Here is a 24,418-nt window from a genome sequence, read left to right on the forward strand (position 1 = left end):
CTCCCTGGGCGCTGGGGATAGAGCATTATTTGTAGCCTGCTTGGTTTCACTTTCAAACAAAGCTGTAGTGTTCAGGTCGCGGTTCTGTGTGCGTCTTTACGTGGTTGGGTCTCGCAGGGTGTTAATTCAGAACGTGTTTTCCTCCACAATTGACTTTTGACAACGTGGAGAATGTGTTCTGTCAGGTTCTGTGACAGTCCCAGAGTGTGGATGTTCCTTTCTGTTGATTTCTTCAGGAACCAAAAGTTACTAAAATAAACTTGTTTTGATGAGCAAATGTGCGGCTTCACTAATATTTCGAACTTTTATATGTAGGTTGTGGGGTTGTTTTGTTTTGTTTGTTTGCCTTTTTTTTTTTTTGTTACATCTTAAGTTCCTTGACACTGGTAAATAATAGCAGGTTAGGAGCTGACATAATTAGCAAAGCACACCTGCTGTTCCTTGCTGGGAATAGAGAAGCACGTTTTTAATATGCTTATTAATTTTTTTAATGTGTACGGGGTGAGTGTGCTGGGGGTGTGTCTACATGAAACTGGAAGTTTAGTTTTAAAGCTGAAACTGTTGTCTTTAATTCACACAGTGCTAAGCCAAGGTATTAGAGGGGACTTGGTGACTACCATATGTGCTGCAGGATCTGGGTGACAAGTGCAGAATAAATATGCATCGATCAAAACAAACAAGAAGTCCCCAAAGCAGTTTGGTTGCTTTACAAGCAGAAAAAGCCATGATCTGTATTGCTTACAACTCCCTCAGTGCCTGAGTGTTCTGTGAGTGCAGGTCCTGCCTCCTGATCTGCAGATCACAGCACTAGCAGACTGCTGGCTGCCTCATTTTTTTAGCACAGAAGTTTGGGGAGTTTTTAATAATACCCTGGGAGGCTCCTGCTGAAACAGAGTAACTCCAGACCTCAAAGCCTTCCTTTTTGGAAAGAAGAAATGCTAAGATTGTGTATTTCTTTCTCTTTAGTCTGCGCTGGATAAAAATACTTGTGCTTATTTAGTGTTTTGAGACAATGTTTAATAAAAGGGTTGGGCAGGGGGTAACAGTCTTATACAATCTTCAGCCGAAGCTTGATTGCAATATTGTCTCTCCAGTGCTGAGACAGTAGCTATTGCACTGAAAGGCTTTTTAGTTGTAGTGACCTATGCATGCAGAGTTTAAATTAAGAAAGAATGCACGTGCAATGTGAAGTGTCTGAGGGGTGTTTTCAAAGCTGACTCTGGAGTGTTTGTTCTGTTATCTTCACATAAAAACTAGGCTTCTGGAAATAAAACTGGTGTCATAGAAGCACCAAAGTGCTTACAAAAAGTTTAGTTCTTGTCATTTAATAAGTGTTTAGAGGAGAAGCATGTTGAAGGCTGAGTTCCAGCTCAGTAAGCGTGCTGGGCAGCCTTGCCCTTGCAGTGCCTGTCTTTAAAGAAGGCTGATTTTGTTATTAGTCAGTGTCTGCAAATGCAAATGTTTCTGTGGGCTTCATAGCTGCTTGTGTCTTCACACTGCTGTGTGCAGTGACAGAAATCACAGTTCTTAATAATCCTGCAAGAGGCCTCTTTGCTGAGTTAAGAACTGTGTATTTAGAACTCACCACTTAAGGTGGAGTGAGTCCAATGGGGGTTTTTGGTGTCCTCAAACCTCACTTGCAGGCCAGGGATGCCTGCCTGAGCTGAGGGTTTCTCCCTGTGAGGCTGAAGGCAGTGCACACGCTGGGCTGGGGCTTCCCAGAGTTTTCCCAGGCACATCTTTTACCTGCTGCATGTTCTGAATGATGCTGTCTAGTATTTACCATTTCCCGTGGAGGGGAGGCACTTGTGCACTGGGGTGTGGGTTTCCAGCCAAGCCCTGCTGCACTCCTAGAATCTCACTCCTCCTCCCGGGAGTAATCTGGGAGCCTGATCTCTCTTGTTGACAGCACAAACAACTTGGGAGTCAAATCCCTCTCCTCGGCAGCAGCTGAGTGATGTACTATGGTCTCATATTTCAAAGGCTTAATTACTTTTACAAAATATATTACTCTGTCTTCTTTGGTAAGCTATCAGGTGCTTTCAGCACAGGCAGAGCTACACTTTGCTAAATAAATGAACAGAGAGTGTTTTGCATCTCAGTGTTGTTGATTGTTTCTCTTTAATCCTGGTTGCTCCTTCTTTGCTAATTTGCAAAATTCATTAATCCTCAGTGGGTTTCCCAATCATTACCATGAGCCATATGTTTTGTTTTGTATGTAGTGTTGGTTTTTTTGATTTGGTTTTGTTTTATTTCAATTTGCCACGTTTTTCTTTAGTAGTAGCCCAGAACTGTGTTGCAAGCAGTGGAGTTGTGGGAGTTGGGAGGGAGCCATTGTGTGCTGTGCTGCTCAGTGAGCTGTCAGGATATTTTGGAAGGGTCTGTGCATCTCCAGCTTTTCATTCCGCAGGATCTCACTGCGACATCAGGGTTGTTTTATCAATCATTAGTGCTTGTTGGAGGTGAAAAACTTTGTTTCTTTCACTAACTCTTTAACCCACTTGTTGCTAAAGCCAGTGTTGGGAGGATGTAAATTCTTCTGGAGAGCAGTGCAGAAATGTTCTGTAATGTGTTGTGTTTTCTAGCAGTCCTTTTCCCTTCTTCTTGATTAGATACTGACTGAAGAAACTACTCACCTCTGTTTTGTGTTCCTTATGCACCTTTCCAGGCCTTGGTCTCTTTTCAGCAGATGTTGTCACATTTGGAAGGGTTTCAGCAGTGTGGATGACCTGGTCAGAGGAGTTTTTCTTCTTTTCTGGGAGCAGGGTTTTCTCCTCTCCACCAGCATTGCAACAGGTGTAGCAAAAACAATCTGAGGTGAAATTTCTGTGCTTGAGGGAAAGATCTGGAAGAAATTTCCCTGTCTGCACTGATCCCATTTACTGTCAAACCTTGAGATTTAGACTCGGATGTGATTGACACTGGTCTGCTTTGGGAATAATCCTGTTTGCTCCTGCCTTTCCTTTAAAGAGAGAGAAGCAGGGGCAGGAAAGGATTGCTGTTCCACTCTTGAGGTTTATACTTGGAGAGCTTTCCTGACACAGCTGCAGTGCCATCCATGCAGAGCATGCACTGGCACAGAGGTACAGGCAGAGATGTTCTTCATTGTGGCTGACTCTCCTGCAGGAACCAAACCCTGCTTGGATTGAAGAGAATGCACATTTCTTCTGGTACTTTGTCTTTTCAACTGCTCGGCTCAGCCTTGTGTAACCTCACAGAGGGTGCCTGGTTGGGGATCTCCCTTTCTCAAAACCCATCGATATGGCCATGCTGAGATTAATCTGTTTTCTAAAACTGCCCTGGTCCATTGGTTTGCCTATAAGCAAGTGCAGAGTTTGCAGTCCAGAGCTTTTTGCTGGGAGGGGCTGTAGGATGTAGCTGCCTTTTTGCTTACCAAGGCTGGTTTAGGAACTGTGTTGTGCTGTGAGCTGTAGTGAAAGTGGTAAATGGAGCACATGTGTAAGAATTGTCTGAGTTTAGTGGAGAATGCTGTTCCTTCCTGGAAAGCATTGCTTTTTGCTGTTCCTTCTGGAAAGCACTGCTTTTTACAGCTTTTCTCTTGCTACTACAGTCGTGCTCAGGGTCTGTGAAATAATGTTGAAGTGCAGCACTTCAGTGAAGAGAGAGGGAATGTTCCTCTGAGTTCCCCCTGGGGTAAGTGCTTACCTGAGTGAGTGGGAGTGTTCTGGATCAGTGTATTCCTTTCCTGGGCAGGAACAAGCCACAAGGGAATCCATGGGGATACTCGTGTCCGCACTGCCATGGTCATATTTCCTTGGACTTGAGCTTCATCCATATGCAGGAGCTCTGAGCAGCTTAGGGCTTGTGTGCTCTAAGCCGTGGGTGCTCTCAGCAGGAGCTGTGCTGGGGAGGCTGTGTCCTTCTGTCCATCTGTCCTCAGCACTGTTCCCTGGGGGTCTGAGGCAGTAGGGAGCACCTTCCCCCCTTTTCCTGGATCAGCAGCCTCTGCTCCCTGCGTAGGGAGGGGTAACTTTAAGATCCAATTTTTTCCCTTTTTTACAGACCGTTTGGGGATTTAATTCAAGCTCAGAAACTGCTTTGATGCTCTCTAAGGGAGCGACAGCAGCTTAAGTACCACAGTTTGTTCACACCTCAGCTGACCTGGAACTTCCTTGCATAGCTGAGCAAGTTTATGGATCTACCCAACCTTAGCAAAATCACTTTTCATCGGAAGTAGCAGAGCCCATAGAGCCTTTTGTGCTTGTGTGGCTGTGTTTGCTTTAAGTTAACACACGGAGTTATTCCGGGACAATGTGCTTGTTCAAACACAGGGCACTTCAATTGCTTTGGAAACAGATAAAGCCAAGCTGGTGGGAGTGTGCACAGGGGATGAGTGGTGGTCTTCAATGGGAGGGTGACTGCTGTGACAAGTGGCTGCTCTACCTGCAGAGCTGCAGTAATTCCTTGGTGTGTGGGGCTCTTACCCTGCCCCATTAGCAGCTCTAACGTTACTGTGGCTCAGCTAACAAGCAGTATATTTATGTCATGGTAATTCAATCCCTTCCATTTCATCCTTCATCCCCTTAAACTGACTTGATTGTTGTGTATTGATTTTAGGTGGACTTTGCATGGGAAAGGTGCAGTGCTGTAGTTGTAAACCCAGAGCATGATTTAAACCAGTGGCAGCTCATCCATTTTTACTACACTTGTAATGCTTTCTGTCCTGAAATTAATTGTTCTTTTTCAAAATAGTAACTTTAATCATTTAAATACATAAAAACAAATTTAAAAGTTAAGTAGGAGAAAGTGTTGGAGCACAAGAAGTGTATAAGGGAACTTGTTGATGAAGATATTTTCTGTAATGAATCACTTTGGTTCTGCTCTGTACAGTGAAATGCTTCAAACAAGTTAACAGATGGATCTGGGTCTGTTTATTAGAAGTCTGTCTATGTTTGCATGGAGCTGCCCCTAAGGAGAACATCTGTAGCACTTGTAAATCATATTAATAATGCTGATATATGGCCTTGCAGAACTGGTGGTGTAAGGGAGAACTGCAGTGGAGGTTCTTGGCTCCACAGAGCAGGAAACAACTCTTTAAATAGCTAATACAGAGGAATTAAATGCTATTTGCAAGGGCTCTGTATTTTATACTTTGCTCAGAGTACTTTCTGTACTTAGTTTTGTAAAGAGGAGGTGATCTTCCTGCTTCTGTAGCCTCTTAAACTCAGCTGGAAGTGGAATTTGACTGTATCTAACCTCCCCTCCCTAGCAGGTGCCACTAAAGACCTTTTGGGTGTTGTGGTTTATCTTTTAGAAATGTTTTTAAAGAGTGCTGCAGTGTGGGCAAAGGGATAAAGCAGATGGCAGTTTTAGCTTTGCACTTTCTTCCAATGACAAGGAGTGTTGTACTTAGTCAGGAATTTGTTTCCAAAAACCCCAGTGATAGTATTTGAACACTCTGTAAATACAAGTTCCTTTGTGTTCTTGATTATTTTTTCCCCTTTCTTTAAAATTGGTGCAGCCATAACACTGAGAAGGAGTTAATCTGTAAATGTGTGGGAAAAGGCTAATGACTTTAATTGCAGATGGCAGTGGAAATATTGATATCCCCATTTTCCAAGTGGGGGATAACCAGCCTGCAGCCTGGGGTGTCAGACCTGTCAGCAGGCTGGCTTGTAGCAGGAGGTTTTGTAATTCTGTGCAGGTACAGCAGATGCTCAGAGATGCTCTGCCCAGCAGGGAAGTAGTTGAGCTCTTGTGGCTTTTTCTTTTCCTTTTTTTAGACTTTTCTTCAAAAAGCTTTCTGTCCAATAATCTCTCTTTTTGGAAATCAGAGTGCAGAGAAAGAAACAATCATGACAAAACCTGTTGTGGAGAGGCTCTGTGTCCTTTATTCACTGCATGCTGAATCAAACAGAGCGAGTTTGAGGCTTTTCCTTGTGCTCAGTACACAGTAAAAGTACACAGAGCACCATAGGCTGATTGAAAAGAGGAAGGGCTGACTTTTTCAGGACTCAGATGTTTAACTGTGCACATCACATCCTTTAAAAAGCAGAAAACGAGAGTGCAGATGTAAAATAATCCCATTAGGAGTTCTGGACCCTGTATGGGTGTTGCCACGTTCTGCTTTACTGGCTGTACCTAAATGCTGCTGCTGTGCATGCATTGGCTGAAACTTGGGACAGGGCCAGAGTGTGTGTGGGTTTTTTTGTTCTCATTTCAATTAGTTTGGTTGGTTTTTAATAATTTACCTGAAATACAGTGTGCTGACCTGAAATTGGCAGAATGGTTTGCTGGAGTCACAGGATGAGTGCTCAAGAGTGTCACTGTTGGAGAAGGGAGGCTGTAAAGGAATAGGGGAAATGTGGGAAATCAGATATGGAGGCAGAGCCCTGAAGGAGATGGGTTATGATGCTTTTAGCCTGTAGTTCAGACAAGTATTCTGGGTGTGGTCCAGCATTTAACAGCAGCCTGTGGTCAATCACATTTTTAAACTGAATGAAACAGGGAGCTTTCACTTCTGTCTCCTCACTCTGTTCATCCCTCCTTCCTCTTGCCTTTCTCTATGTTTTGTTTTCGCCCAGAGGGGGTAGGTTAGCTGCCTGCTTCCTCTTGCAGTTTATCTGCTTGGTAGTGTTTATATCTGTTTCTATCCACCAGTTTTGTTTCCTGAAGGAATACAAGCAGAGGCAGCCCCAGGCTGACTTCTGCTGGAGCCCCTGAGTATCAGGTTAAGACTATTCAGCATTATCATCCAGTTCTGAAATGATGAACAGCCTCAGCCTGCTGCTTGTCACTGGGGTGGTGTGTCCAGGATGGACCTGTTGCTCCTGCACTTTTAGCTGGCTGGTTTCTTCTTAACAGCTCTCAGCAAGATTTTTCTTTTGCTCCATATGCATTTTCTGATGGCTGGGCAAGCAGGAATTCAGAGATTCCCTGTTACAAGCAAGTTCAAGCTGAAGGAACATCGGTTTGTCACACAGTTTGTCTCCCACTTTCAAAGCAGTTGGTGATGCTGATGTGAAGGATCTTAGAAAGGGTGATTGTGGTTCAAACCCAGGTGAGAAAATGGATTTGTATTTCTGATTGTCCTTGAAGTGTGGATTTGAATGCAAAACCAGAGGTGAGTAGAAGTGGAAGAGTGGATTCTGTCCCTCTGTGAAGCTTAAAGTGATAGTAATTCCAGAAACAGAGAGAGGTGGAGTAACAAAGAAGGCATCCAGCAATTTGTGCCAATTCTGAGTTTGCAGAATTGCCCAGCCTGCAGAAGTTGTGACTGAGTCTGTGGAGTCTTTTTGCTGTGCCCTTCAGCAAGCCTTGAATTTGGGGGTCACCAGAAGTTTTCCACTCCTTGGGCATTTTTCATATAAACATGGAGATACCTCTTCTTGATCAGGTTGCAGTTTCTTTTTGTGCTGTTATAGGAAATGTGATGGCAGAGATCAGGATCTCCTTGTGCAGTGGGATTTCCCTTGCTGGGACCCTGTTCTTCTGCAGCTCTGGGTGGCACTGACACCCTCAGCTCTCCCAGCTGTTGTGACTGAGGCAGTGGCAGCACCCACACTTCTGATCAGCCTGAGAGGAGTCTCCAGCTCCAGATGTGCAGCACTGAACCTCCCTTATCACTTTACCTCTCTCTAACAGCTGGAAAAGGAATTGACTCAGGTGGAGAAACCACAAAGTGTGCAGAGCTTAACTTTGTTCCTGCCTGTGCTTAAATCTTCCTTAGAAAGAGATTTATCTTGATTGACCAATTAGTTGTATCTTGCAGGGGATAAGTCTGCAGAACCCTCTGTGGTGAGGTGCTGAGCCACAGAGACCTTGCAGCTGAGTGAGAGGGGAAAGCTGCTGAGCACTTTGCAGGATCAGGCTTGAAGTGGTTCCTGAATCCCAGAGGCCTGGGCTGCTGCCTGTGTTGTGGTTTGCACTGCACTTCCAGTGTGCCCTCAGCCACATTCCTGCCTCCCTGAGCTCTCCTGCCCCTCGTCCTGCTCCTGACACGCTGAGAGCATGGATGGTGTGTGGCTGTGTGCCAGCACCTTCCCAGTGCTTCCTTTTTGCCTGATGTCCCAGGCTGCAGGGCTGCTGCTGCATGGGGGCTTTTGGGGGGCTGCAGTCACCCCTACAGGTGTTAGGAGTTGCCAAATAAGTGTGCAGTGCACTGGCTAGGAGAGAAAATCTGCTCCAAGAGAATCTTTCCCCTGTAAATTTTGGCTGTCTGGTTTCTCCCTGGCTCTGCCCCCTGTTAGGTGCTGTGGGTTCAGCCCTGTGGGTCACACAAGATAATTCAATTCCATTGAGTCTCCACCTTTCCCCTCTGGGGGAAAAATGGCACGAGCAGAGTCTGCCCAGACATGTGGTTATCCCAAACACTTCACTAGCTATGCCAAATCTCTTATGTAAAAGCCCAACAGTTTTATTTTCCATTGCCATAAAGGTGTAATTTGTGTGTCTTGTGAGAGGCACAACCACCAGCATTTTCCTGTTAAGCACCTCCCCATTCCCATCCTGCTGATTTGGATGTGCGAGCCACCAGCTACTCCAAGTACTCTGGAACCTGTTCATAGATCTCATTTATTACAGCTGAGCATTAAGTTAACTTTTCCATGATAGGCCACCCAGTTAATTTGCTGAAATACCTCCTGGCTGATTTTTTACAAATGCAGTTCAGCTTATCTGAGTCCAGACCTTACTGCAGTCAGGTCTCAAGGCTGGCTGAGCTCCTTCAGTCAGGAATCCAACACAGAGTGAGCTGAGTAACCACTCACTTTTCCTTCCTCCTGCAGCCTTTTTAACAAACCCCTGTAACTCAGGAGCTTGCACAAAACCAACATAGTCTGAGTTGAAATTTGTCTCTGTGTTTTCCACAAAAAGCAGGGCAGGAAGAGCTGTCCAGAGGTCATTCTGTCCTCCCCAGTGCAAAGGAGGGTCAACCATGCCTAATTCATTACTGACATTGGTCACTTAAAACTGGTCTCAAAGCCAAATTCAAAGCTATGAGAATGAACTTGGTTTAGTGTTAAGCATCACTCCCTGCATTTGAAACTGCAGCCTTTAGAAATCAGTTGAGCCCCATTTGATTTATGTGTGACATGCAGCTAAATTCCTGCTCAGACTTGATCAGAAGGTGCTTCCTGTGGCATTAGTGACTTGGGGGAGAGAAATACTCTGGCCTCAAATTATCAGAAAGTTCGTCACTTTATTTGAGGTGCCTAACAGTGTTTGTAAGTCTCTAATGCTTTTATTAGAGTGACTTTTGGCTACCCCTGGGTTTGAAGGCATCTCATCAGAGATCTTACAGCAGCGTGAATTGCAGGGAGCACTGAGTAGGCATCAAAACTAAAGACCCCATAAATTCCCAGTTACTCCTGGCTGATTTCTGCCTACTGGTTAGGCTCCTTACTGAGGAAACACCTGCTCTTATAATAGCCAAGGAGAGAGCAAGGGTAGGAAAGCCATCTGCATAATCTAATGAGCATTAAGCCAACCAAGTCAAAAGCCAAGGAACTGACTTAATCTGCTGTGATCTTTTCCCCTCCCTTGTGCAGAGGTGAGCTCAGGACACAGTTGCATCTCCCAGTCTCAGGATGTTATTAAGGCAGTGCTCAAAATAATATGCATGAAAAGCAAATCTGTGATGTGTGGAATTAATGATTTGGGAGACAGCAAGGATGGCTGAGTGGACTTTCAGAGTGCTGCAGTGTGCCATAGGAGCACTGCAAGCCAAATTCCCACTCCTGCAGGGAAGCAAAGTGTAAATCCCAGTGTCTTGAGGGGGTGGCATGTTGTGTGTAGTGTGTCTGTCTGCCAGGGCAGGGTTGGCTGATAAAGCAGCTCATCTGTCCTCAAGTCTTGCTCTCAAATTGCACATCCCTTGTGTTTGAAGACACCATCCCTGCTGACATGTTAGTAGGTACTGAAAGCTGCCTGAAGTTCAGTTCCTCTGTGGGGTGGGAAGGGAATGCGAAGGAGGAGGAAAAGGAGGCATCCACGAGTTTTGTTTCCTTCTGAGGAGATTGATGTAACCCTTAATTTCCACAGCCATGGAATGAAATGGGTACAACCCTTATTAATAACCTTACCTGACTTTGTATTGAGGTTCAGTAGTGCTAAACCTCTCCTGCAGAGAAAGTAAGATGACCAAGGCTGGCCTACTTCTCTCACATGGTGGCTAATCTGACCAAACTTCCAATTGTTGGGAAAAAAGAGACTCAGACTCTGCTTTGGAGGCTGCAAGGAGCAGCTTGGAGGACACTGCTCTGGCTGCCCTGCTGGCAAATTTTGGGTCTGGCTGCTGCCTGGGGCGCTGTGAGCAAGTCACCTCACCATGGTGTGAAGTGTGAGTTGTGAGCAGCAGCCCTTTGAGGATTGAGCAGGGTCTTTGTGTGTGCAGAGTGTGAGCTGCTAAGGGACCTTGGTCTCTGCCCAGCCTCTGTGTGCTACTGTAATGTAAATAAAAATGTGCAGATAACAACGAGGTCAAGGAACATCTCTCAAACTCGATAATTTTCCCTGATGGGAAGATTTATGTGGCTGTTGCTTTGCCGAGCTGGAATTCTGCCAGATTTTGATCAATGTCCAAGTAACCACGCAGAAATACTATACCAAGGAGAGGGGAAAACCAAGAAGTAGTGGGACTGCCAGGCTGCTGTTATGTTTGTTTAATTATTTTATTCAAAAGAAATTAAATAATATTTAAGGTAGTAGTAATTTGAATTGAATAGTTTAGAAAACATATGAATAAGGGATAATTAGGTTTTAATAATAGCGCATAAGCAAAAGATACTGCGGGGTACGGAGGGCAGAGTTTTGGGATTTTTGTTACTTTACATACAAGTTTATTAAGTGAAGATTATTTTTTATATGCTATATGTTAATGTTATTTTTTCTCATTTTTGGTTTGTTATATTTTTATTTTTGTTTTTATTATTACTTTTATTATGCATGCATTACTACTTGGTTTGGTGGTCGCACAAGTCTTTGGGGGTTGTTTGGGATGAAGATTTCTCTTTTTTTTTGTTTTTTGATTTACTTCTGGGTTACACATGTGCACTAAGCTAATATAATGTAAGTTAAGACTAACGTACTGCTGCATTTACATATTAAGGTAATAAATTTCTTATAATTAGTATTTTCTGGGACTTAATTAGGTTTTTGGTCATTTTTAGCAACTGTATATTTAGCTTCTCTTTTGTGGTCTTTGAGAATGTCTGCTGGGAAGGGGGGTGTGGAGCTTCTCTTTTTTTTTTTGGTATTACAACCTTTAACTGTTTTATTATTTTTAAATATTAATTACTGTATCAATATTGATTACTGTTTTAATTTTTATTAGCACGAATCATACTTATTTATCACACTGCCATAAAGCTTGTGTAAGTCTGCAATCAAAACAAACCCCATCGGGTCCTGCACAGGAGCAAAGCATCCCTTAAATGCTGGGCACTGCCAAAGGAAGGGGCAGAGCCTTGGCTGGAGCAGCAGGAGAGCTGGCACACTGCACTCTTCATGGGCTTCAGAGCTGCTTTAAAACAGTCCCCACCTCTGCAGACAGGAAAATGTTCTCCTGCTAGTGCAGGGAATTATTGACATGTTTTCTCCGTGCCTGCTGTCTCTCTGCTGACTGACCCTGTGTGAGGGATTCAATGGAAGAAAAGCTTTTTTTAAAAGAAAAAAATCCATCCAACCTAGCTGGGTTTTTTGATGCCTGGTTTGCCACACTGAGCTTAAACTCCAAGACTTAAAACCTCATTTCTTTGAGGTTTTGGGTTTTTTTTTTTAATTACTATCTCAAATTGAATAAGAAGGAAAAGCAGTGTTCACTCCTTGTGTATGACAGCACTTCAGTATTCTAAACTTGCAATATCAAAACCACTTCTGCAGACAGAAAAATCAAGAATAACTCCTGCTACTTGAACATTATAGGCCTGAGGAGCAGGATAAGTAGTGATTTAAAAATTAAAATTTAAGAAGATATTACTGCAGGGATAAAAGAAATCTCACCTTAGCCCCTCACTGGAAGGTGCACGTTGTGTCTGGTTTTGACAGTCTGCACTCCAGGCTTGTACAGTGATGTCCTGAGTCACTGTCCCTAATAGTTGAAATATTTATTGATACCAGTGCAGTTTCAGAGGGTGCTGGAGTGCTTAGACAAGAGCTGTGTAGTTCAATTCTACCTGTAATTATGGGACAGTTTGTAGAAGCTTGCTTAATTTTTGTCTGTGGCTCTACTAAAGTGTCCTCTTGGGTGATTTGTGTGGTAATTTGGGATGTCAGATGGTCAGAGCTCTCACTTCTCTCTCTTAATAAATGATGTTTCACATGGGCTAGATTTATCAGGCATTAATTTATCTTTAATTCAAAGTCATTGCCTTTTAGACATTTCCAAAGCATTTTTACCCTCATCTTCCAGATTCCTTGTAGTCCTGCTGCTTTTTGCATTCATAAAAATGATACCATTTTGAGTTTTTAAAGGTAAAAGAATGGCTGTAGAAGCAAATTCTTAGTTTTAAAATTTACAAAGTGATCCAATATCCAAGCAGCTTCCCCAGCAAATAGTGAGGAAGCTGCTGGACCAAGGGTTAAAGGTACAGTGAGGCACATTAAAGCTTTATTTATGGCAGGACAGTACTTCCAGTGCTGCCAGATAGTCCAGGTAGCTATTTCTGTCTTCTGCAAGATCCAGCAGTTCTGTGCCAGTGCTGCTGGGAGGTTTGAGCCACTTTTGGGTGTAAAATTCAGTGTGCTGGAGCAGGGAACTGACCAAGTTGGCTGTCATGGTTCTGCCCCTCCTTGTTTTGGTAATGTTCTTAATTAAAATCCTTTCTGAGTTGTGTCACTGATGACTGTTCCATGCTTTTATGTGGACTGTACAAGCCTTGTTTAAGCTTGAGGATCAAAATGGCCCTGTGGGGAGGCAGTGCCTGTGCCAGGGAGTTTTCTCTGCTGGGTGGGGACAGAAAGGAGCTGCCACTATCTCCATGGCACAGGTGAGGAGCTGTGGGGTGAAGATATTGAAAGCCTTGGCTAAGGTCAGGGAGAAAAAGTCTGAGAGAGATAGGAGCTATGGATCTGTGGTTTGTTGAATGACAGTTCAGGGATTTAATACAAATTAATTAAAAATCCTTATCAAATTGGAGTTTGAGAGGTAGGACATGAGGAAATTGAAATGAAAAGAGACTCATATTTAGCCTCAGGTTATTTAAAGGGAAGACTTAAGTTACACTTCATAGTTTGAAACTTGTGACCCAAATGCTCTCTAGCAGTAGGAATTGCTCTCTGTGGGTGTTTTATTCCCCCTCAATCCTTGCACTGGATTCAGTTTGTTAATCAAGAAGACAGCAAACAAAATGTTTCAGTGGTGGTCACCAGGGACCTGCAGGCAGCCTTGCATTCTCTGGGATGATGGATGTTGCTCAGAAACCTGAATGCATGCAGGGAGCTCCCCAGGAGGAGACTGAGTGAAACTTCCTAATTATCTTTTTTTGTTGCTTTTAATTCTTTCTCTATTTACCCCCCTCGATCTGAAGATTGAATTTTGCAGTATTTCTGCTGCTGCTTTGACTTGATGGAACACTGGGAGAAAATCCTTCCCCAAATCTGAAATCCCAAATAACGTTCTAGTTATGAAATTCCGTGTCCAGGGGATGCCAGCACCCCTTTTGTCTGCTTGCTGATCACCAGCAGCATGAGCACATGAAAAACCAATCCTTTTGGAGCTAAACTGGGCTCCTGAGTTATCAAAAAACAGGGACCATGATTCTGGAGCTATACAAGAGAGTCCTGCTGGCATTTTTCTCCATCCTTGGAATGTAGTGGGTGTTGAACAAATGGTGGCAGCATCAGAACTGGACTTGGCTGTTTCCTGCACAGATAATCACATGTATTCACACAGGGGTTTGGTTTAGGTTTTCAGCAGTTCCCTCCCTCTCTGCTGCAGATCTGTTTGTTTGTACACAGCTATTTTGGTAAAATTTCCCCAAGTTAGGTATGTGTTTACTTTTTGCCTTCATCTAATCAGCAGCTCACAGGGTAAGTTGATGTTCTATATTTAGTGCAGATATTCAGTAGAGATGATTAGGGCTGTATTAATGCAGAGGTTTTTGGGTTTTTCCTAGGATGTCTCTCTGCTTTTACATTCCTTCTGTCCCTGCTCATGCTTCTCTGTTCAACCAAAAAGTATATTTGTATGGATTTCTAAACATATTTGAAATAATCTGCCTCTGGAAAGTGATTGTGGTCTGTTTGCCATGAGAAGAGTAGCTGCAGTCCTGATGTGAGCTGAAATATCCAATGTTTATGGAAGATGACATAGCAAAGCTGTTTACCATATGCTACACAAGGCTCAGTGATACTGGGCTATTTTTACCTCTGCAGTTTGCAGAGGGAAAACCAGAATACAATAATGCAATTTATGTATTCTCCTCTGTTTCAAATGTGTCTTTGAGAGAGAACATGACAGCACTGTCTGAGCCAGGTCACGGGATATCAGTGTAACACCAGTTATTATCTGAGCCTGGATCTCTAACTTTAATATAAAACTGGGGTCAAAACCAGTCAGGTGCATGCAGGAAGAGGCATAATAAGACATAATAAGACATTTATGAGATTCAAAGTGCAGATCACTTCAAATTGGGTGTGTTTTGGTGACACCTTTCACTCTCAGCATTTCACAGCATCTCCCTCTGCCCCTTCTTTCATTTCCCTGGACTGAGATCCTCTGGCAGCTGCTGTCTGCTTCATTGTGGGATTTCAGCAGAGCCCTGTGAGCTGACTGGGGGCCAGGCAGCATGGGTTTAGAGACAATGCAGTTCAGTTGATATGGAGATGGAAGCTATGGATTTAGCACCTTGCATCAGTGCATTCATGGAATCTGCTTTGCTCCCTGAGTGAATTCTTGGGTTGCCCTAAGTGTTTTCTTGACATGAAGATGCTCTCTGAGCCAGCTAAAGCAAGAACTAGTCCCATGGAGCTTGCTGTGTCTGCAGGCTTTGAATTTGGGAGTTCCACTGTCTCTTGGATCTTGAACTGCTCCCATCTCCAAGATAAACTGTGCCACAGGAACAAAGCCAATGGGGTAAAGAGGGTGAAGAGCCTAAGTTTAAATACTGTCCACAGAAGAAATGTCACAACCTGCCTGCTTCAAAAACCTCTATTTACACCCTTCCCTCTTTCTCTCTGTAGTTTGCTCTAGGTTGTATGGTTGCACCCTGGAAATGGGATGTCAGTCCCATTCAGGGAGCATAAAGGAAGAAAGAAAATCTCCCCGTTGCTGCCGCAGTGACAGCGAGTGAGAGCCCGAGCAGGAAGATGTCGGCAGTCGCCTCAGCCATCCAGGCTCCTCAGGGCCCCGTCAATCCCCCGCCTCCAGAGGTGACAAATCCCAACAAACCTGGCAGGAAAACCAACCAGCTGCAATATATGCAAAATGTTGTGGTGAAGACCTTGTGGAAGCATCAGTTTGCTTGGCCTTTCTACCAGCCTGTTGATGCAATTAAACTCAATTTGCCGGTACGTTTCTGTTGTCTTCTCACCATAGAAAGCTTTGTGGTGGTCAGGTCGGTTTTGGGATTGCTTAGAGGGGAAATATCAGTGCCCTGGGGTTGCTTAGAGGTGAAATATCAGTGCCTGGGGTTGCTTAGAGGGGAAATATCAGTGCTGGGATTGCTTAGAGGTGAAATATCAGTGCTGGGATTGCTTAGAGGGGAAATATCAGTGTTGGGATTGCTTAGAGGTGAAATATCAGTGCCCTGGGGTTGCTTAGAGGGGGAATATCAGTGCTGGGATTGCTTAGAGGGGAAATATCAGTGCCTGGGATTGGCTAGAGGAGAAATATCAGTGCCTGGGGTTGCTTAGAGGGGAAGTACCAGTTTTGGGATTGCTTAGAGGGGAAATATCAGCCTGATGGGCTCAGCCAGTGGCTTCATGAACAGCAAGAGAGGCTTTGGTGCTCTAATCCAGAACAAGAAAATGACACTGCACAGCCCTACAGCATCCCCTAATCACAGCCTCTACAGGTGCTCCAGACCAGCCCATGGAGAAACTGGGTTAACAGGTGGAAATCTTTTAAAGGCCAAAGTGCTCTTAAAATTAGAGACTGAAACTTAGAGCATAGTTTTAGGCAGCCCTGATAAACTTCTGTGAGTGCCAGAGGCAGCCTTTTAAAAAGGGAGGCAGAAATGCTGATTCCCAGACTGGAGGTTGTGTGTTTTGGAGACAAGTTCATAATAATGCTAAGACTAAAAAGATACAAATTAGAAAATAAACTAATATATATTTACATTTACAATTTCCACAAAATTTGGTGGGGTGTTTTTTAGGAGGGGGGATGAGAAGAAATCAGGGGTTAGAGGGAGATGTGAGCAAAACTGAATCAGAAAATGTAACATCTTCCCTGGTTTTCCAACAGGATTATCACAAAATAATTAAAAACCCCATGGACATGGGGACGATCAAGAAGCGCCTGGAACACAACTATTACTGGAGTGCCAGTGAATGTATGCAGGATTTCAACACCATGTTTACAAACTGTTACATTTATAACAAGGTAAAAAAACCCAGAAAAGCCTTTAGAAAACACCCACCTACCCCATTATTGTGCAGGTTTTGAGCAGGGCCGGCTCTGGGCCCTCCTTGCAGGATTTGAAATGCCACTAATTGCAACCATGTTACTTGAAATGCACAAAGCTGTCTTTGTGCTGCCTCTTTCTTCCCCCAGACTAGTTACAACGGCAAATATGCCTTTTAATTATAGGTAGATTTCTGTTTTGGGGTTATGCAGCAAGTTTTTATTCCTTTTATTGTCAGTTAGGAGTTTTCTGGGATGAGCTGCACTTAATGCAGTGCTCTGCAGGTGTTTTGAGGTGCTTTAATGCTGTGTGTTAGACTGACACTAAATACTATCTGTTAGCAGCAGAAAGGAGTTCAAGAATCATAACTCTTCTTTGACTGTCTCCATAAATATGTTCATACTTACACACATTTAAATTGCTTTATTATTATTATTATTATTTTGGGTTTGGCTCATTTGCTGTTTTGTTAGGTTGTTAAAATTCTTTGTGTTCTGTTTTCTCCAGTCATTTGTCATCATAGACCCAGACTGGAGAACAGCTGAAACAAACAAATTAATTAGTTTGAGCCACAGAATAATGTGTATTTAGCCTCTTCCCTTGGACCTGCTGGCAAGCAGGGAAGGACAGCTCATCCGTTCCAGTTTGCTGCTTCCACACTGCTGCACTGGATACTGGTTTATCAGGCTCCTTCTGAACTCCTGCTCATTCTCTGGATGCAGCACACTTAGGGGCTGTAATTATTGCATGCTAGAGCAGAATAGAAGAGCAGGAGAGTGGCAGGAGGAGGGAGAAGAGCTAATCTGTTTATTGTCAGCATTTGAATACCATAATTTATTTGAAGGGCCTCAGTGTTTTCTAAGCCTGGTCTTCACAGATATGTGAATGATACAACAAAGGCTCATATTCTTCTTTGTGCAGCCCACAGATGACATTGTCCTCATGGCCCAAGCCCTGGAGAAGATATTTCTGCAGAAGGTTGCCCAGATGCCTCAGGAGGAGGTGGAGTTGCTACCCCCAGTTCCCAAAGGCAAAGGTCGCAAGCCCTCAGCGGGCACACAGAGCACAGGTAGGGATCCATGCAGGGACAGGGGATGTTGGGAGCTGTTCCTGAGGCCTGGGACACCTCCTGAGCTGCTGGACTCTGCAGATGGTGGAGAGGCTGGGAAGGGAGAGCGTGGTCTCACAGTTAAACCAATGGGGAGGAAGGTGGGAGGTGTCTGGAGATGCTCACTCAGGGTTTCAGGGGTCGTCAAGGCCACCCTGCATTTGTCACACCAATCTTGCCATCTGTGATTTGCCCATCCAGGCAGCACTTCAGGAAGGGAAGGCATTGCTGTTGCTTCTCTATGCAAAAAACAACCCAAGATGTTCATAAATGCCAGTCTGCTGCCAGTGCCAGAGCATGGCATGGAAAGTCTTTAGAGATTTGGGTTTACACAGCTCCCCGTGGGTCCTGGCAGAATTCTGGCACAGCAGAGACTTGGACTCAAATTCTGCTTATTCCCTAAACTCTGTATGTTTTCCTTTTGCACACATGGTTGCAACATCATAAAATTAAAGGATTTATTAAACCATTGCAAAAGGCTACATACACCATTGCATATCAGTGGAAATTAAGTTTAGTTCAGCTTACCTAAAATTGATTTTAAATGGATTTAGGACTAAAATTTTCAAGCGTGGTAAAACAGTTCATAAAGGACCTTGTGTGGGCTGAGTTAAATGATGAGAGTAATTTTTTTTTCCTCTAAACAAGGTCTGATTGCTGCTCTGGGAAAGTCAATTGTTCCTCTGTTTTCCCACATTTCAGGTGCTAAATGGAGCTATAAATCTATCCAAGCTCAGAGAAATTAATGATGATGTATCTTTTTATCAAAGGATGTTGAAACATAGAAGGAGGACTGCTGCTTTGGTTATTGGGTAGTAGGTTTGTCCCCTTTATGTTAAACCACTAGGCAGGGCTTTGGCAGTGCAGGTGCAGCATCAGGGATGTCAGGGCCATCAGGATGCTTAAGCTCTACTGAGAATCATAAAATACAGAGTTGGAAGGTACCCACAGGAATCACTGAGCCCATCTCCTGTTCCTGCACAGCCCCAAGAATCCCACCCTGTGCACTGTGGCAAATCTGAAGTGCTTTGCACTCCTGGCTGCTCAGGTGGCTCAGGGCAGTGGTTGTTGCCATTTGCAGGGTGTGAACACCTCCCACTGTTCCATCTCCTGCTGTTCTCCTGAGCTCAGTGCAGCTCTGGGAGCATCCAAGGGGTGAAAGCTGTCCCGGAGCAACACTCAATGTGAAAAGCTGCAATTATTTTTCGTGTGGCTGACCGGTGTAACAGCACCGAGCAAATCCCACCGTGTCCTCTGTGCTCTCCCGGATCTCTCTGCCAAGTCCAGTTTGCTCCAGTACCCTCCCATCTGTACCCACCAGCGCCTTTCCCCTCTGGTCTGACAGGAGCGCAGCAAGCCGTGGCCGTGTCTTCCGTGTCCCCGCCGGCGCCGTTCCAGAGCGTCCCTCCAGCCGTGTCTCAGACGCCCGTCATCGCTGCCACCCCCGTGCCAACCATCACCGCCAATGTCCCGCCTGTCGCCGCCCCTGCCGCCGCCGCCCCGCCCCCGCCCGCCGCTCCGATCATGCCCGTGGTGCCTCCCACGCCCCCGGTCGTCAAGGTAAAGGCGGGCGGTGGAGAGGGGCTGCGCTGCCAGCCCTCGCTGCTGGGTCACTGCTGTCCTGCTTTCGTGCTGGGTGTTGGGGTGGAGAGGGGTGAGAACGGTTCTGCCTCTTTTCACACAGTCCAGGCGAGGTGATGGCACCTGTGCATGCTCCTGCTCAGTTCCAGCCTCTCCTTTCACAGCCTTCCCCTGTGCTGCTGCTCCAGGGCTCTTGGAATTCTCCCCATTTTACACCAAATAGCTCAAAGCATGTCTTCCCTCTGTAACTGAGCTCCTGATTTTACTGGGGCTGCTCCTTTAAGGTTTGCTGCCCAAAGCATCTCTTCCCTCTGTGACTGAGCTGATTTTACTGGGGCTGTTCACTTAAGGTTTGTATCTCAAAGCATCTCTTCCCACTTTGACTGAGCTCCTGATTTGACTGGGGCTGTTCCTTGAAGATTTGTATCCCAAAGCATCTTTTCTCTCTCTAACTGAGCACCTGATTTTACTGGGGCTGTTCCTTTAAGGCTTGTATCTCAGAGCATCTTTTCCCACTCTGACTGAGCTCCTGATTTTACTGAGGCTGTTATTTTAAGGTTTGTATCTCAAAGCACCTTTTCCCTCTGTAACTGAGCTCCTGATTTTACTGGGGATGTTCCTTTAAGGTTTGCAGGCTCCAGCATTAGGAATGTTCCTCTCTGCTTTCAGCCAGTTCAAGACAAGCCTGTCACTCCAGTTGGAGGAGACTGATGTTGCCTGCAGCTTTTGGGTGCATTAGTTCTGTCTTCCTTACTGAGTAATCTTTTGGGAGTTGTCACTGGTGTTTTGCTATTTATTATGTTAATTTATGGGTAAATGAAGACATTACCTAAATAATTGAAATTCTCTTAGCAAGTTGTGAATTGCTTTAAAAATTATGAAAGCATAGCTCAGAGAAAGCTGGGGATCTTTTTATCTAAACTGTGGAATTAACTGCAACAGTTTTGGTTGTGAGGTTGCTTGGACCAGCAGAGGCACAGAATTCTTTTGGTTTTTAACCCAATAGTTTGGGAATTCCTAGAGAAATTGGCAGATCTTGCAGCTAGGCTCTCCTCCTGTCTCACATTTCAGTTTCTGTCCAAATAACTTGCTTCTGAGAATCAATTTTATTTTAAAACTCAAGGATGAGCCCAGAAGTGAGTTTGCCAAATACACACTGCAAAATTAATTCTGCTTGGGATTTACTTAAGATTTCCCTTAGATTTCTCTAAGGAACTTCTTCCTCCCTATCTTCCTCTCCAGAGAAATAAATCCTTGATAGGAGCACGAGAGAGCTGAATGGACAGTCCCAGCTTGAATTTATGTGAGAGGGTTTATTTGCTTAAGGCAAAATCTACCTTAGCACAGCCACTAAATACAGGGGAGTGAGGATTCATGGGTCTTTGGTGATTAATATGCTTTGGTTCAGAACTTACAGCCTGATCCTGCCACTGGGGACTGAGACATGTGCTTAAGTTACTGACACTTGCTCAGGCCCTATGCATCAGCTGAGCTGCAGTAATTGACTGGGTGCCCTCCTTTCCCTTGGCAAACACCAGGTAAGAGTCCTGCTTCCCTCTCAGGGAAATAACACATTTTACAGCATGGTTGGGCTTGGGTTAGAGCCATGCAAATGGTTGGTTACTGTGGCTCAGGTGATGTGCAGTGTTGGAGCCTCTAGTCACAAATCCCATTTATCCCAATGAAATAACTGGGTTTTTTTCTGTCAGAGGACAGGCAAAACTAAGGATGAGTGAAATATGGGTCTCCTCAAGCCAGGTCTCATAATCTCTTGGAGATCTCTTTCACACCCAAGATAGCTCAGTTACCTTAGAAGGAATAAAATGAGCAGGATGGCTTCAGTGGTAGTGTTGGAAACAAAAAGCTTTTATTAAAAGGCAAAATAACAAAACTCTTTACAGAGAAAAACTGAGCCAGGTGCAAGAGATCCTTGCCCCTGGTAAACACCTCACAAAAGCAATTAGTTTCTTTGTTCTATTCTTTTTCTAGTAAATTGCTTTGGACAGAAGGCAAAAAGTCCTGCCTATTAGCTATCCTTAATTTTGAGGTGAAGCCCCCCAAGTCCTATGAGATGTCTTTTCACCTAATTGATGAGAGAAACTTGTGGGCTTATTTCCTTTTTAAGGGGACAGAGGATACTTTTGTCACTCCGTCACCAGAGTGACGCATTCCTGTAGATGAGCTGTGCTAGGTTTTCTGCAGGCCATGTCCTCATGGAGCCTGTCCCTGTGCCGTTTCAGAAAAAGGGAGTGAAGAGGAAAGCAGACACCACCACGCCCACCACATCTGCCATCACTGCCAGCAGGAGCGAGTCCCCCACGCCGCTGTCGGACCCCAAACAGGCCAAAATCATCGCGCGCAGGGAGAGCGGCGGCCGCCCCATCAAACCACCAAAGAAGGACCTGGAGGATGGAGAGGTCCCTCAGCACGCAGGGAAGAAGGGCAAACTCTCTGAGCACCTCAAGTACTGTGACAGCATCCTCAAGGAGATGCTCTCCAAGAAGCATGCAGCCTATGCATGGCCCTTTTACAAGCCCGTGGATGCAGAGGCTTTGGAATTACATGACTATCACGATATAATCAAACACCCCATGGATCTCAGTACTGTGAAAGTACGTCCTCATTTACCACCTCTTCTGGCAAGGGGTCCCTCTGCTAGCAGAGGACTGGCTCCTTTGTGGGAGGGGGAAGGGGAAAGGGTGGAAACTGAACCTGTTTGGATACCAGCTGGATATTTTTATATTTTGTTTCCTTCCCTTCTCCCTTTTTTGCCCTAACCTGGGACAGCTTTTTTTTTTCTGCCCTGCAAAGCAATTGATGTCCACAAAATCCCCTCTCCTCTTTGTGGATAGTCCAGGTATTTAACTGGTGTTCTTAGGATTGTGTTGCACTCTGAGAAGAGGAGGTGCTTTATTTCATAGGATTCAATTGATGGTATCCCATTTCCAGAAGCTGCTGCCTGCCTACTTGGTGGTGGCAGATTGGCTTACACTGAGCAGTTCCAACAGGGATGTGATGGTACTCAGGGAGATGTGTGCTGGTTTTGTGGTTCATACTTGTCTCCTCAAGAGTATGGTCCAATATTCTTGTTTTTCCCAGTAGGTTTGGAGGTTTGCTGAATCCCTCCATGAAGCAAAGCCATATCTTTGTAGTTCCCATCTTCTTGTGAGCCAGACACTGCATTCTGTGTTGATGGAGGGGAGACTTCCATGGTGGCAGAGGTGAAGATGTTTCTGGCTTTTACTGGCATTGCCAGAAGGGTTTTACTTCCACTGAGACAGCCTGGGATTGTCTGAATGCCCAGGTGACAGAAGGGCAGCTGTGGTTGTGATTCCTGTCATATTCCTTGGTAGATCCTGTGTGGTACCCAGGAGCAGCGTGTCACACTCTGATGTGCCATGCATCCATCCCAGGGGTCCTCTGGGTCTCCACACATACCTGCAGCCTGCTAGTTGAAGCCCCAGGTGATTGCAGGAAGATTAGAGATGGACAGAGTGAAATCCTGACCCTCTCAAATATTTCCATGTGTGCTTAGGTGATTTCTTATTGCAAGAGATTATTGTGCTGTGCTGTGAAAAATCTAAGTGCAAAGTTGTGATTTTTTGGGTTGATGATTTCTTCATGCTTAAGTCTCTTCAAGGTCCTGACTTCATTCTTTTAAAATTGTACACCTCTGCCCCTCTCTGGCAAGTGCAGGTGATATCCTCCCTCTGCACCTGACTGGTGTGGGGTAGAAAATTTGAGACAGGCTGATGGCAAACCCAGTGGAGTCTTTTACACCTAAACACTCTGGGTTTCTCATTCCACATGGTAGTATTTTTCTTAATTAAGTTGTTTGAAGTGCTGTCTGGTATTGGTTTATTATGGAGTGTTTTATTGTCATTGCTCTCGGCCTGCAGATCATGGTGTGACTTCTCAGAGATGCAGCTCATAATCTGTTCACTGTGTGGAACAGAAACCTGCCATTTGCAGGCACTGTCATTTTCCAGTGTCAGGGACTCTCTCTGTGGCTCTGAGAGGATTTTAGATTTAATTCTGCCCAAGTGACAATGGCTGTGATAAAGGAGCACATCTGAGGGCCTCCAAACTAACCTGGGAGGAATTATGAGAGAAAGTAAAACACAAGCATTGCTGCAGCTGTAACACATCTTGTCTCTTATTTCTGTGGCTGTTAGGTTTGATTTTCCTCAGAGAATATCCTTCATGTCCAGGAGCATTTTTTTTTCCTGGCAGAAGTGTCTCCAGGAGGATTTGGAGGTTGTTTGCTCTGTGTGTGGTGCAGGAGGCAGGTTGGCTGTTGTGACTGTGCCAGGGGCAGAGTGATGTGCTGGAATTTTGTGCTGTAATGGGAACAGCTGCAGGGACAGGATCTGTGAGCTCATCTCCACCTCAATTCTCTTTATCAGAGAAGGAAAGGGCAGAAGTGCTTGGAGTAGGGAAGGGTGGAAGTGTGAGGAGAGAGAGGCAGCAGCTGTAATTCCCTGTGAGGAGGGGGATGCACTGAGGCTGCAGCTGCTGCTGCCCTGTCCCCAGGCAGGCAGGGACCATTGCAGAACATCCCTGTCCCCCTCTGTGGGGCTGGGGGACCTGGAGCACAACTTCTGCTCCATCCTCTGGCTGCCAGGTGCCAGCAGTGTCATGTCCCTCCTTTGCTTTACTCAGTGGTGAAAAAGCAGCAAGCCTTGCTGTGCAGGAGGATTTCCACAAGGTGTGTTTACTTTTGGAATAAAGCCCTTTTCCTGGGATGTAACTCTGCTCACCCCTTAATTTTCCTGCAGTGAACTGCTGCAATTTCAGAGCAGCTGAGTTCAGGGTCTTAAAAGTGAGGAGACATTCTTTGTGTCCTCTGTGGGCAGGACAAGACTTCGAGCAAGGGACACAATTTATGAACAGTAAAGATGGTTAAAACAATTGATTGAGGGAAAAATGAGATTGTCTGAGGGACAGAGGATGGGTGAGTTGCCCTGCCTGACTCCTGATTTCCAGTTGTACATATAACCACTTTTTTTTATTTGTAAGCAGCTGGATATCTCCAAGTGTATTTATAACAAGATATTCCAACCCACCTATTTAAAGTGCTTTCCTTTCTTTTGTTAAGCTAATTATTCTTTATAAGAAAACAAAACAAAAATCCACAGATTAAAAACTGTAGGGCTAGAAAACTGTTGAGTTTGGATGAAAAGCAAAGCCTCAGACACTGGAA

At 44.8% G+C, this 24,418-nt stretch overlaps 1 protein-coding gene across 2 annotated transcripts in view; it reads left to right on the plus strand.

Annotated features, from left to right (window-relative positions):
• BRD3 (bromodomain containing 3) overlaps window positions 1–24,418 on the plus strand; it is a 41,870-nt gene that overhangs the window by 9,749 nt on the left and 7,703 nt on the right. For both annotated transcript variants that reach the window (XM_058818459.1, XM_058818458.1), the window contains exons 2-6: window positions 15,142–15,468; window positions 16,367–16,504; window positions 17,448–17,595; window positions 18,980–19,194; window positions 21,456–21,827. In XM_058818459.1, the coding sequence (XP_058674442.1) occupies window positions 15,268–15,468; window positions 16,367–16,504; window positions 17,448–17,595; window positions 18,980–19,194; window positions 21,456–21,827 (1,074 nt within the window). In that variant the 5' untranslated portion in view covers window positions 15,142–15,267. The remainder of the gene's footprint in view (window positions 1–15,141; window positions 15,469–16,366; window positions 16,505–17,447; window positions 17,596–18,979; window positions 19,195–21,455; window positions 21,828–24,418) is intronic.

This window comes from Ammospiza caudacuta, chromosome 21, assembly GCF_027887145.1.
Source record: "Ammospiza caudacuta isolate bAmmCau1 chromosome 21, bAmmCau1.pri, whole genome shotgun sequence".
In the NCBI taxonomy this organism is placed as follows: domain Eukaryota; kingdom Metazoa; phylum Chordata; class Aves; order Passeriformes; family Passerellidae; genus Ammospiza; species Ammospiza caudacuta.